The following is a 14,228-nucleotide window of genomic DNA, read 5'->3' as shown; positions in this document are numbered from 1 at the left end:
GTCGGACAGTGTAAGATATGACAAAATACTAATAATTTATAAATTATCAAGGGAGGGAGGGGTTAGTGGGGAGGGAGGGGAAAATGAGCTGATACCAAGGGCTCAAGTAGAAAGCAAATGTTTTGAGAATGATGATGGCAACAAATGTGCTTGCCGTAAGGATGTATGTATGGCTTGTGATAAGAGTTGTATGAGCCCCCAGTAAAATGATTAAATTAAAAAAGAAAGAAAGAAAAAAAAGGTCAAAGATTGTGCTCACCTAAGAGATTTTTTTTTTTTTAACAGAAAACAGTGCAAGCAAAACTACCAAATACTTGGGAGAAATGCGAAAGTTAACATCCTTCCAAATTACAGTACCCCAACCAAATAGTTACAAGACCCCCAAATCAAGAAGAAAAGATAGCTCATCCAACTGACCAAGAACAGGGAGTGAAAGTGTGCTTACTCTTGCTGCTGCTATCCTTTTGACTCAGGCTCCTGGTGACCCTGGAGGCCAGAGGAGAACTTGTTTGTAGGGTTTTTGAGGCTGCAGATCTGTGAAGCAGCTAGTGGATTTGATTCACTGACCCTGAGGTTAGCAGTGTGATTTTTAACTCACGATTCTACCAGAGATCCTGAAGGTGACCGAATAATAATAAAACGTGAAAGAATATAATGTAACAACATTAACATAATTAAAGATTTAAGGGGAAGCATAGAGAAGGATCTCAAAGAAACAAGAAAAACAATGTAGGAGCTAAACAGAGGCTGGGGTAATAAAAAGGAATTACAATGGAAAAGTACAAAATGGAAAATTACAATGGATAAGTACAAAAAAATAGAAACACAACAGAAGGACTTTAATTAGGAAGGACTTTAACCAACAAATTTAATCAGGCAGAAGAAAGAATCAGAAAATGAGAGGATAAAATAGGTAAAATCATCAGGGCTGAATAACATTAAGAATGGAGACTTAAAACAAGATTTTCAATGTTCCTTCTAGTTCCGAATTCAGTATTTATAGGAATTGTGACAGAATGCTGAAAGTATCCAGAAATTGGATGATAAAATGCATTCCATACCAGCAGGTAGGTGAATTTTCATTAACCTATCACTGAAATTTACCCTCTCCTTTGATCGTGAATGCTGGCTATATACTAGAGTGCTACTAATATTTCCTCATACTTTGTAGTCAGGAGTCCAGATATTTCCATACCCCATTACAGTCGTTGCAGGTATCTTAAAAGAGTATTTTGATCACTGTCACGGCTCCAAAATAATTGTGGGCATTAGATTTACCATTAGAATTTTTCATTTAATATGTGAATAAAAAGGCATGTATTATTTTGTCATAAAATTTATTTTTGAGACATTTTTTAATAGCTGGTTTCAATATAATTGACTTTAAAATTGTTCCTATGTACATTACATGGAAACTTCTAGACTTGGCGATCTCAAGATGTAACTCTAGGTCTGTGTAGCTGTGTAACTGACTATAGAGGACGTAGGACCCAAATGGAGGGAAGGGGACTAACTAGAGGGGACAGTTGGAAATGTGACATTTCTCAATTGGGGCATATATATTAGTAAAACTCAAATAATGCATAAGTTCTATGTATCTTACTGTCTGTAATTAATACTTCAATTAAAATAACAACAATAAAATAGCTATCTCCATTTTCCTGATGTGTCAATGAAGGTAAAGATAAATTAAAGAGATACCCCAATCTTGTTGCCTCTATAGGGAAATTGAAGTGGAAGAGTTATGCTTGACTCACCCAGTAGTTTCAGTGTAGGTAACTCCTTACTCCAAATCAAGTCTTTAAACTGGTTCACAGTATACTTAATAAATAAATTGTGTTATAGTCTCACAATGGTACCCTATTCAGCATTGAGAATAAACTATATGCTAATAACATGCTGAAATCTCACAAACAATGCTGAACTAAAGAATCGAAATATAAAAGAGAACACAGTAGATGGTTCAATTTATATTAGGACTTCCCACCAGTTGACTCATGTATATCAGAATAGATCTGCGCTCCATGCGGTTTCAATAGTTGAATTTTTGGAAGTGGATTGCCCTGTCTTTCTTCTGAGTCAGCTCTGCGTGGACTTCAACTGTCAACCTTTTGGTTACCAGCAGTGCCCATTAACCAATTGTACCACACAAGGACTCATACTGAGTATAAAGTGGGCAAAATAATGTACGGAGGTAGAAGTATGAGTAGTAGTTATCTTTGAGGGAATAATGTCCATAAGGGAGTCTCTTAGGATGTTGGTCACACTTTTTTTTAATTGATCTGGGTGCTGCTTATACCAACATATGTGCACCTATAAAGAAAATGATGTAAACATATCATAAAGCAGGAATTCTGTACTATAAAATTAAATGAAATCGTGTGGTATGTTCCATTTTGTGTCTGATTTCTTTAAGTCAACATGTGTGTGAGATTCATTCAATCATACTACTTAGAGCACCCAAACCAAACTAAATTCACTGCCATCAATTTGATTCTTATAGTGACCCTATAGAGCAGGGTATAGACACCCTATAGAAACTGCCCCCGTGACTTCCCAAGACTAACTCTTTATGGGAGTAGAATGCCGTTTTTCTTTCCTTTAGAGGGCCTGGTGGATTCAAACTACTGACTTTGTGGTAGCCTAACGGTAGCTGTAGTCAATTCATTCTTATTTCTGTATAGTGTTCCATCCTATCATCACATCTCTATTGACATATTCAGTCTACTATTTGGCGTTATGTGATTATGCAACTCCATGGCTCTGCCTAGAAGCTGGCTGTCCCTGCATCAAATCCAGGACACTTGGCATAGGAAATTCGGCATTGTGGCTGATGCAATAGCCACATCTCAGAGACATTTTCCACAGGTCGCAGAAGGCATGCTGCCCGTACTTACTCAGGATCCTGGATGGAGCCTCCCACACAGTGAAATCGTTCAGGGACAGTTTTCCAATCTTTAGCCATTTTCACCATTGACCCTGCGTCAAGGACCCCATAGCCAAAGAGGTGATTAAATTCCAGGCCAACCCCATTCCGCCGCCATTGATGGACTTCATCGTGAAGCTGGTTCCGTTTGGAGGTGAGCACAGTCAGATGCTGCATGTCTCGCCAGGTCAGAGCCACACTGGAGACAGGAGGCAGAGGTTAAGGGAAGGAGAGGACAAGGACAAGCAGGAGGATGAGAGAGGGAGAGAAAGGAAGAGAAAGCCAATGAGCCAGTAAGTAAACACCCAAACAATGTCCCTTTGTAAGTGTTTGGGATATTTGTGAATCTTCAAGTCAAAGGAAGGTTCCATGCACGATTTATAACCATTATGTATATCAATTCAAAACATCATCTTGCCTTTCTTATTTACTTAAATTTATTTCCAAAGAGGGTAATATCCATAATAACAGTATTGGCAAAGAAGTTAGAGTAACTAGGTTTCACCTATCCTGTGTATAGGGGTGTCACCGTTTTAGAAAACTGGTTGTTTGTATCTTTAAAAAGAAAATAATTCTTAAAATTGTGCATGAGGTAGGGGATTTACATTTCCAACCATCATTTTTAAGAAGGAAGGGAGAGAGAGTGGAACACATCCTGGCCCATCAAGCCCTTAGGATGATATTCTTGCTCAGAGCAGCCAATACACAGAGAGGACCATAGGCCATCCCCACCATGAGACATGACGTCCCTCACTGACCCATCATAGCGCTAGGGGGGACAACACTGGAGGCACAGTGCCGGAATTGCGCCTGATCTGACCCTACCACACCAGGCAAAATGATAAGGGCAGGCAACAGATCAACAAGTGAAACAAAGCAAGGAAGTCCCCAGAGAATACCAAAGGTAGACTTTGGGGCCAGGGCGTGGCACCCCATCAGACTCGACTAGAAAACACTCCTAAAGGCCAACAAACAGACCTGGAACTAATTATAGACTTCGTTTTGTCTTTGGTGTTTTTGTTGTGGTTGTTTTGTTTTGCTCTGCCTTGTTTTTGTGCTTATTATTGTCTCTGTATGTCTATCTAGATAAGATAGGTGGGATAAATAATCTGGAGGAGAAAACAACAGGACCGATAGTTCTGGGGGGTACATGGGAGAGGGAGTCTCTACTCAAGTACTCCCTCAATGCAAGAACATTTTGTTCTAATAACTTGGCATTCCGTGATGCTCACCTTCCCAAGCTCACCTTCCCAACACTATCGCAGAAGACAAAATGGGTGCATAGCAAATGTGGTGCCTGGCTATCAAAAGATATAGCATCTGGCATCTTAAAGGCTTGAAGATAAACAAGCAATCATCTAGCTGAGAAGCAACAAAGCCCACATGGAAGAAGCACATCAGCCTGTGTGATCATGAGGTGTTGATGAGATCAGGCATGAAAGACCCAGAACAAAAAATCATATCAATGTGAATGAGGTGGGATGAGGTGGGATGCAGAGTGGAAACCCAAAGCCCATCTATAGACAAATGGACATCCCCTTACAGAAGGGTCACAAGGAAGAGATGAGCCAGTCAGGGTGCAGTATAGCACCGATGAAACAGACAACTTTCCTCTAGTTCTTTAATGCTTCCTCCCCCCCACTATCATGACCTCAATTCTACCTTACAAATCCAGCTAGACCAGAGCATGTGCAAGAGTACAAACAAGAGCTGGAAACACAGGGAATCCAGGACAGATAAACCCCTCAGGACCAATATTGAGAGTAGCCATAACAGGAGGATAAGGGGGAGGTGGGGGGAGAAAGGGGGAACTGATCACAATGATCTACATATAACTCCTTCCCTGGGGGACAGACAACAGAAAAGTGGGTGAAGGGAGACATCAGTCAGTGTAAGACATGAAAAAAAAATTAATAAATTATCAGGGTTTTGTGAGAGAGGAAGGGTAGGGGAGGGAGGGAGAAAAATGAGGAGCTGATACCAAGGGCTCAAGTAGAAAGAAAATGTTTTGAAAATGATGATGGTAACAAGCGTACAAATGTGCTTGACACAATGAATGTATGTATGGATTGTGATTAGAGCTGTAGGAGCCCCCAATAAAATATTGAAAAAAAGAAAAAGAAAATAATGTGAATTCCAGAGCACTTCGTTATTCTGGTGTGGAACATGGATCAAGAGGCAGTTGTGGCTCAAGTAGAAAGAAAATGTTTTGAAAATGATGATGGCCACATATGTGCAAGTGTGCTTGACAAAATTGATGTATGGATTGTTATAAGGGCTGCAAGAGCCCCCAATGAAATGATTACTTGCGAGGGCTCTTGCAGCTCTTAGAACAATCCAGAAAAAAACCCAAAACAATAATACTGCGCATGGAGAGAGATGAACAGGACAGCTGGGAGATCAAAGTTGGAAGCACAAGATGCTTAGGAACCGTTGACAAGGATGGGGAACTCAACTTCCCTTCCCTAGGATTTGGAATTCAACTCACAGGTTGCTAAGTGTTGAAGTCTCAGAGCTCAGGCAACTCCCCTCACCGCTGGCTTTTCACATACCACTTGAAGTCTGGAGCGGAAGCTCCCTCCACCAATACAGGCCAGCCTCTGACTTGCGCTGAGAGAAGTTAAAGCAACAGCTGGGCGGGCCCAGCAGCTGTAATGGGCGCCTCTCCATGGGAGGTGGAGGGCATGGGCAGTGCTTCCTCCTTGACTCTGTAGCTTGGACGTTTTCCCAGTACAGCCCACTTCTTAGCCTACACAGTGTGACTTCTCCCACTCTGTCTCCATGTTAAAACGGTGAACACATCTAGCTTGGGAGCACTATGTGCTCCGTGTGTTCTGCAATATTTTGCTATGTACTTAGCTTGATGTTGATTTTTTTCCTTAATTTAGCGCAATGTGAGTATTGCTGGAGTGAACTAACTCAGGTAGGTAAGGAGCATAAATGGTTGGGTTCCAAGAGGAAAGAGCTCTCTTTATGCTCTTATTGGGCATTTGAGTAAGTAGTTCACATGTGCCGCTGGGTACTGGGCTTTTATGCTTCTTTAGGGCTGGTTTCTGGGACATTTGGGCCCCAGAGATACAGATACAAACAGATATACAGAGAGCGATATATGTGTGAATTTATTTGTATGTGTGTGCATGTGTGTGTATATGTGTGTTATTTAGGGCCCATGGCTTATTTAGGATGCTCCTCAGAGTTCATTGGTCCAAACTATTCATTAGCTTTCACTCCCACTTTTGCCCCCATGAGCTCAAGTATATAAATTAGGAGACACGTGTTAGTCCACCCTGGAAAAATGACCCTGGACTCCCACCTATAAACATACTTAGCCTCTAAAGCCAGTGCAAACACGCCAGCTGCCTCAGGAGCAGCTGCAGATGTCCCAGAATGCCTCAGAGTGCAGTTGCCATACAAATCTGTGGTTGCCTGGAAGGGAAAATATTGATGGTAAGTCATACTGTTTGAGCTCCAAAAAATATGAAGCAGGGGATTATCTGTTTCTTTTGTTTAAATCATGCCTCTATCTGAAGAAGAATAAGAAGGAAATAAAGATAAGCTTAGCAGGCTAGTCACATAACTATATATTTTGTCAGAAAATTTATCTCTGAGCTTCTCAGTAGCTTATGCAAAAAGGGACACATGTCAGTTATAGTTACAGTGTCTATAAGATTAAAATGAATTGCTTTTTTAGGGAAGCAAATATGTGGCTAGTCCAGACCGAAGAAAGAGATTTACTTCCTGGGTCCTGAAAGGACAAACTGTGCAGTAGTAAGTGATAAATCAATTCACCACCGTAGTTTCAGCAGAGATAAGTTTTGTTGCATTGCAATAGACTCTCAGAGGTGTTGCTTCGTGTCCTGAAGGAAACAGTGGCACATCCAAAGATGGAAGAATAAATCTGCCCAGCTAAAGTCTATAGAAGGGTAGGTGATTAATAAGAAAACACTTCTCTACATCCAGAATTCATAGGGATTCTGAGATACGCTGAGCCAAGACAGCCCATTAGGTGGGTGATCACCTTCACAACTCTTATTCAGGGGCAGGACCAATGAACTCAGTTTTAAAGAAACTTCACGGAGAGAAAAACATCATTTTCCATGTTTGTGAGAATCAAGGTTTTCATGAAGTTTCTGCATATAGAAACACACCAATGGCTGCTGAATTGATTCTGGTTCTTGATGACCTGACGTGGCTCAGAGTGGACCTGTGCTCGCTCCAATGGCTGCGATCTATCTGACTGGGGATGTCTCTCAGTGGATCCAAACTGGCAGCCTGTCAGTTAGTAGTTGAACATTTAATCATTTGAACCACTTGGGGACCTCAGATCACAGACAAACCACAGAGATGTCTCTCTGTTTAGAGGATTCAAGTGGGCCCACTATTCTGGAAATGAGCATCACTATACTTATTAGTTGTAAGCCAAAATAATAAATAAGAAAAAGCCAAGGTATGGAAAGCTGGTCGTCATCATGCTTTGGCTTCTGTCTTGCATTGCCCAGGTCTCTACTTTGATGACAAATTTTAGTTAGTCTTCCCCTGAGAACACCTGCTAACTCTTTGCAGAAACATCGGGGAGTATAGTGATTCTCTTGTTCCCAGAAGTCACACGAGTGTCACGGACATTCACTCCGATCACCTAGAAGGCGGTAGCACCAGAGCACAGGGACAGAAGCTGGCTACACTCACCACGCCAGCCTCAGGGTTTCGCTTCCTTCCATTGCTGAAGGTGGAGGCCAGGGTGGAGGAGCAGCTCTCATCGTACAGGGCGGTCCTGCCATCGTTTATGGCTGAGTTGATGGAGATGGTCCACATGCTGGAGGCGTAGCCATCACAGTTACAGTCATCATAGCTGCCGCCATCCCCGGAGGCCCACACATAGATGCTGCCTTTGCCCCCTCGGCCCTGCAGAGTAAACACACACACACAGAGAGGATGTTGTTCAACTCAACACCCACTGCATGAGGGCTCGTGCCGCTGTGGGTGTGCCAGGGATGCGGGCTTCCTCAGTTGCTGAAGCAAATTGATGATTCAATGTATAAATTTTTCTTAAAAATGAAATGCCCAGAGCAAGAGCTGAGGATGCTCGATTCTAACATGAAACATTCCCAAAGAGGTGAGTCTTGAAGAAGATATGAACTCCTGGAACTTAGAGAAAACTTATCTTAGAGTTAATTAAACAAACTTTCACTGTTCCTTTCATAGATCAAAGGCCCTGTCCTTGGAAGTGGAATCCGGAGCCGACTCTTGGTGTTTGTAAAGTATAGGCTGTACTCCCAGCTCTCTGCAGGAATTGGTGGTTGGCAGACAGGCTGCAAGATTCCTCCTTGGCGGCACTGGCTAATCAACTCTCTAACACACACACACACACACACACACACACACACACACACACACACACCCCAAAGAAAACAATGAAAAACACAATCAAGGTCACTGCCTATGAGCTGATTCTAACACAGTGACCTCTATAGGACAGAGTAGAACTTCCCATTTTGGTTTCTGAGGCTGTAAATCTTTACAGGATCAGAAAGCCTCATCTTTCTCTTGCCAAGTGGCTGGTGGGATTGAATTGCTAGCCTTGTGGTTAGCAGTCTAGTGGTAAACCCACTGTGCCACCAGGGGTGTGCATATTGGCTACGTTGCTCCAGGGCACAAAGACTTACTGTGTAAGCTGAGGATAAAGAGGTTCAGAAGGTTAAAGGAATTTTTTTAAACAAATGAAGTAGTTTTTTAAAAAGCTATAAAGGTTTCACAGTAAAACATGCCAAGTATATGGAAAGGAAAATGAAAAAAAAAATCCAAACTTCTTTGGTGTGATTGTTATCAATTTCTTATGTGCCTGTATTATATATATATATTATTTATAATAGGTGATATGTAGCTATTGTAAATCTAAAATATACATTTTTACTCCAAAATACATGAATTATATATATATATAGTATATATAAATATGGCATTTTACCTTTGTAAAGGAACATCAAATATAGGAAAGAAAGTCTAATATGGTCAAATAAAACATGCAGCAAATATAACTTTAAATCCTACTAATAATATGTGCATTGATTGCTATTATTTGCCTTCCAGTCTGCTCGTTACAAATGGCAAACATTGTCATAAATAGTTAGCATTGGGCTTCTGCTCAAATGGTGTCCTTTTTATTTACCTTTTCTTTTCTGATTCCCTGTCTTCTAAAATTTCCTCCTCTCAGCAACACAGGAGTGGGCCCTTCGTATCTTACTTTCTGACTGCTGAGGCAGTACTGACTCTAGTACGACCTGTCTGGGGAAGGTAAGAGACTAGTAGTGACCTACTGTGGGAGATGAGAAGTGTGTAGAACATCTGTTCACTCCACAGCATGTCCTCAAGCTACTCCGTGGCTCTCTACTGTGAGCAGACGAACAGCAGCTATTGGCAGAGAAAGTCTGCCCTGCCTGGCCCTGGGTTCTGAGACCCTGCCTTAATGGTTGAAGGGAAGATTGCCGGAGCAACTAGGTTGATTAGATTATCCCTGAGGGCTCTCTGTCTCTGACTTTGAGAAATTACATCTTCTGGTGCTTCTAACAAAAATGAAATTGGAAAAACTCCACCCAAACAACCAACTACTCTCCAAAACTCAGACAGAAGAAGAAAAAAAATGGTTAGTACACAGTATTACAGTCTCAAACAGATTCATAAAGTGAAGCTCACGGGAACTTTCACTGGAACCGAATTACCAGGAGGCCGCTGGTGTGAAGCAAACTTTGCGAAAATGAAATCAATGCTAAAACATTTTCATCTTGGTGTAGGGAAAGTTGGGCGGTGTGCTCAATTTTTCATGTTTCCCCAAATTCACGTCTCTGCATAATGACTGCAGCCCCTATCTATCCCTACCATGTACGTGTATCTGGGACGGCGTGTGATGTGCTATGGCCAACAGAATGTGCTAAGTTATGTTGTGCCACATGCACAGGCTCTCTAGAAAAGAAAAACGGATGGGATATGTATATCTAGGTATGTTTCCAAAAGTTCATGCTGTTAGGGGCTGTTGAGTTGGTTCTGGTTCATAGTGACCCTAAGTACCACAGAATGAAACACCGCCTCCCCTGGCCTGGGAACAGCAGACAGCAAGAGCCAGATGCCTGAGGGTGGCGGGGTAGCAGTGGCTCCAGTGCAAGCAGACTCTGACCCTGGCCCTGAACTTGCTCCCCGAGCCTCTCAGTCTCCCCCGTTCCCACGTGTTACCTGTACATTGGACAGGAGTTCCTGCGCTCTCCTCAGCTGTCAAAAACACTTGTGCAGACAAAAACACTCCACTACCTTCCATTCTCCCCTCACCCCTGCCGCAGCCACCTTCAGGCCTGTTGCTATAGAGCCTACCTGTATGTCAATAAACAACAGCTGGAAAAAAAAAAAAAAGAAACACCGCCTCATCCTGCTTCATCCTCCCAATTGTTCTTCTGTTTGAACCCACTGTTGCCCTGTCATGCTAATCCATCTTATCTAGGCCCTTCCTCTTGTTCACTGTCCCTCCACTTTACTGAACAGATGTCCTTTTACAGAGCCTGATCTCTTCTGATAACATGTCCAAAGTACGTGAGTTGGAGTCTCACCCTCACTACTGCTAAGGAACATTGTGGCTGTACTTCTCTCAAGACAGACTTGCTTGTTCTTCTGGAAGTCCGTGGTACTTTCAAAATTCTTTGCTAGTACCATAGTTCTCGGGTCTTCATTGCTCAATATCCAACTTGAACATGCATGTGAGGAGATTGAAAGTACCATGGCTTGGGCCAAGCACACCTTAATTCTCAAAGTAATATCTTTGCTTTTGAACAGTTTAAATAGGTCTTGTGTAGCATATTTATCCAATGAAATGCATCCTTTTATCTCTCAAATGCTGGTTCCATACACACTTATTATGGATCCAAGCAAGATGAAATACTTGAAAACTTTAATATTTTCTCCAGTCATCATGATGTTACCTATTGGTCCAGTGTGAGGATTTTTATTTTCTTGATATTTCCATATCTATCTATTAAGAGTAATCTCAAGAAAATGGCTCATGCAGTTCAACAGCTGGCAAGTCCCAAGTCAGTGGGTCAGACATCAGGCTGGAAGTTTCTCCTGACTCATGTAGGGTCTGACATTTTTTCAGATCAGTAAGTCAGCTGGCAGGCTGTTGGCTTATAGGCTGTGGAAGCTGGTAAATCCCAGTTAGGCTGGTAAGATATAAAGCTTCTGGCTCATGGGTTGTGGAGGCTAATGAATTCCAAGAATTGGAAGTCAGATGATGGTGAGCCATATGTAGGCTCCAGAGAAACCTTGTTTTTCCAGAATGCGTGTGGTAGTTATAGAATTTCATGTCAACTTGTTAAATAGGTTATAGGGCTGGAGTCTAGCCTGTCAATCAGGCCATAGCCAATCATGCCTCTGTGTGGGCATGGCCTTCTCCTGATAATTCTGGGGACTCCTGTCTTCCTCCCTGGAGGCAGGATACACACTCTCTCTGCTTCATCTTCCTACTGACATGCCACATGGAACTACGCTGATGGTGCCAGAGCCCTGGAGCTGAAGAAGCCATGTGGAGACCCATGCCAGTGCTGAGGTGCTTCTACCATCACTGGATCCACAAGACTTTCCACCCACTGCCCGGTGATCTTCCTGCATTCAGCGTCATTGCATGTGTTGTGTGAGTCTGAAAAGGAATTTAAAGACTGGTGTTGGACATATGGGTTAATATCGGATTTATGGACTTAAACTGGATTGGGCTAGGATATTTTCTTAATATACAATTATTCTCTGATATAAAGCTCTCTCTTACATATATACGAGTGTCCTGGATTTTTCCCTCTAGTCTACCCAGACTAATACAATGTGTGTGTGTGTGTGTATTTTGCAGGCCACACCTCTGAGGAAACATTCCTTGTAATTGACTGACTGATCATATCAGATCACATATTGAAGGATGACCACATCATTAAATAACTGCCAAATCACAGCGTTACATAATTACTAGACGACATCATTACATAACTGCCAGACCACTGAGAATCATGGCCCAGCCAAGTTGACATACAACCCCAACCACCAGAGATCGCAGGAAAGTATTTTTCTCTCTTTTGGAACTCTGCTGCACCATGAGAATACCCAGGTTAGTCTACTGTTTATTTAGGGACACGGTGCTCAAACTCATTGCCCCAGCTGACAGCCAACCAACTGCTAGACATGGAAAGGAAGTTAACCTCAACCAGCCAGCCTCTAGCTGACCCTCCAACTGACCACAGATGCCTGTTTGAGGCTAACTGCAATGAATTGAGGCTGACCCAGATCAGAAGAATCAGCCAGTTTATCTAATGGCCTTTAACAATATTCAGTAGCTGTTGTTTTAAGCTATTGACTTTTGGATCAATTTGTTTTGTAAACTAACCATGGATATATAGGAGCATTGTCAGTATGTTTGTGAATGGTAATCAGCAAATATCAGTTTTGTATTAACCTGCTAAAATATGCTCATCAGAATGCTTTGATTCCTTGGAATAATAACCTTTGTTATTCTAAGCAAGATAAAAACCCAGGAGCCAATAATATTTATCCCTGATTCTAAGGATTGGATTTTACCACCATATAGTCCCATATTTCTGGGGAAGATGGAAGATGGGCCAGTAATAAGAAAACCCAAGTTCTAGGGTTAGGAGTGAGTGGGGAAAGATATCTATAAAGCGGACAGACAGGTATTTATGAAATGGGCCTGCTGTTATTGGTTCACCACACTTACCATGTTAAAATGTTGCTCTAGGGTCCAATTCTGCTTCCCAACTTCACATAAGCAGAAACTGGGCAGATGGGTAACTACAGTCCACATTCAAACAATAATCAAAGAATACAATGGAAGAAATTAAGAATGGCAATCCTAACAAAATCTTCCCTGGCCCCTTAGTCCACAACAGGGCTGGTCTGATTAGTTTACATAATCACTGATTCTTCATAGCAACCCTGTGAGGTAGCATCATCGTCACCAGTCACACAAAGGATAAAACACTTAGGAAGACATGTAAACTGAAGGGGAAAAAAAGAATGCTTAGTATTAAAGAAGATTTTGGAACTCTAAGGAGGGACACACAGGAAGACCTGAGCCAATGAACAGGGACCCTGCGCGCCTGACTAGAAAGACAGTATTACAGAGATGTCAAGTCCCTTTATGTTAGCATCATTTAACAAGATGTCTATCAATCAAGATAAGCTCTTTGGTTCAGTTCCTGACAGCAGTTGCTTTTCTGGACAGGTCATTAAATCGCCGCCCTTGTTTCTAGAAAATTCAGGTGTTTCTTGGGGGCTTCCTGTTTAGCATTCAAAAGCTCTCTTTCGGCATTTCCGAATTCTTCGTCGATTTTCTTGTATTCCTCGTTCAGTTCTTCCAGTTCTGCGTTGAAGAGGGTCAGGCGAACTTTGGGAGATATTTTGCCCGCTGCTTTCTGCCTCGGATCGCCCCTTTGGTGATGGCATCTTCCAGTTGGTGACTCCTTGGTACAAGGAGCACGACCCTCGGTGGTCTGACAACTGTCTTGAGTGCAGACAGCCAAGTGAGATATCTCACAGGGGGCAGAACTTGCGGCTCTTGTGCCCTTGGGAATATTAATTTTCTCTCTTAACTTCGGCTCTCGTTCTTTTTCATAGAGGTGGGGGAAACATTCTTTTTCCTTTATTCTCCTCAGGAAACTTCTGACTGGACAAGTGATAAATAAGTCTCTTTCATTTTCTTGGTCTTGTCTACAATTGCTGGTGTTGCAGATGCTGGCTGAGACGCCTCATCAGATGCAGCACAAGAAGACGTCTGCTCAGTCTCCTTGTGTTTTTTGACAGCATCCATTTCTCCTGGAACTGCTTCCGGTGCAGTTTTTGAGACACAAGGTGTTACTCTGGATGCTGTAACTTCCTTTATCAAATCTGAACTGGAGGTGTGGGTGGGGCTTGGGGAGCCCTGGCCCCTCTCTCCTGCCTTCTTCGTTGTCCCTGAAGCTCGACGCCAATGGGTGGTTGGGTGGTCTCGGCGTGGCCCCTCAACCCAGGCTGAGCCTCCGCAGTCCACAATTATTCTTATGTTTGAGTTCATTGGTGTTTCTATTGTGTCAACTCATGATTTCCCTCATTTTTGCTAACCTTCTTTATTACCACACATGATAGCTTTTTCTTTTCTATTTTAATCGTTTTATTAGGGGTGCCTACGACTCTTATCACAATCCATCCATACATCAATTGTGTAAAGCACATTTGTACATTCATTGCCCTCATAATTCTCAAAACATTTGCTCTCCACTTAAGCCCC

General features: G+C 42.3%; 1 protein-coding gene and 1 pseudogene across 1 annotated transcript in view; both read right to left on the bottom strand.

The window, feature by feature from the left end:
• Nucleotides 1-14,228, bottom strand: part of PCSK2 (proprotein convertase subtilisin/kexin type 2) — a 300,350-nt gene that overhangs the window by 6,957 nt on the left and 279,165 nt on the right. Inside the window, exons 9-11 of the mRNA XM_004697816.2 lie at nucleotides 7,613-7,828; nucleotides 6,252-6,352; nucleotides 2,898-3,125 (exon numbers count right to left, since the gene is read on the bottom strand). Coding sequence (XP_004697873.1) covers nucleotides 2,898-3,125; nucleotides 6,252-6,352; nucleotides 7,613-7,828 — 545 coding nt within the window. The remainder of the gene's footprint in view (nucleotides 1-2,897; nucleotides 3,126-6,251; nucleotides 6,353-7,612; nucleotides 7,829-14,228) is intronic.
• The window catches only part of LOC105979661, an 11,693-nt pseudogene continuing 10,656 nt past the window's right edge, over nucleotides 13,192-14,228 (bottom strand).

This window comes from Echinops telfairi, unplaced genomic scaffold, assembly GCF_000313985.2.
Source record: "Echinops telfairi isolate 266 unplaced genomic scaffold, ASM31398v2 ScPeMD7_5592;HRSCAF=6446, whole genome shotgun sequence".
Lineage (NCBI taxonomy): Eukaryota > Metazoa > Chordata > Mammalia > Afrosoricida > Tenrecidae > Echinops > Echinops telfairi.
This window is presented reverse-complemented; position numbering and strand designations above follow the sequence as displayed.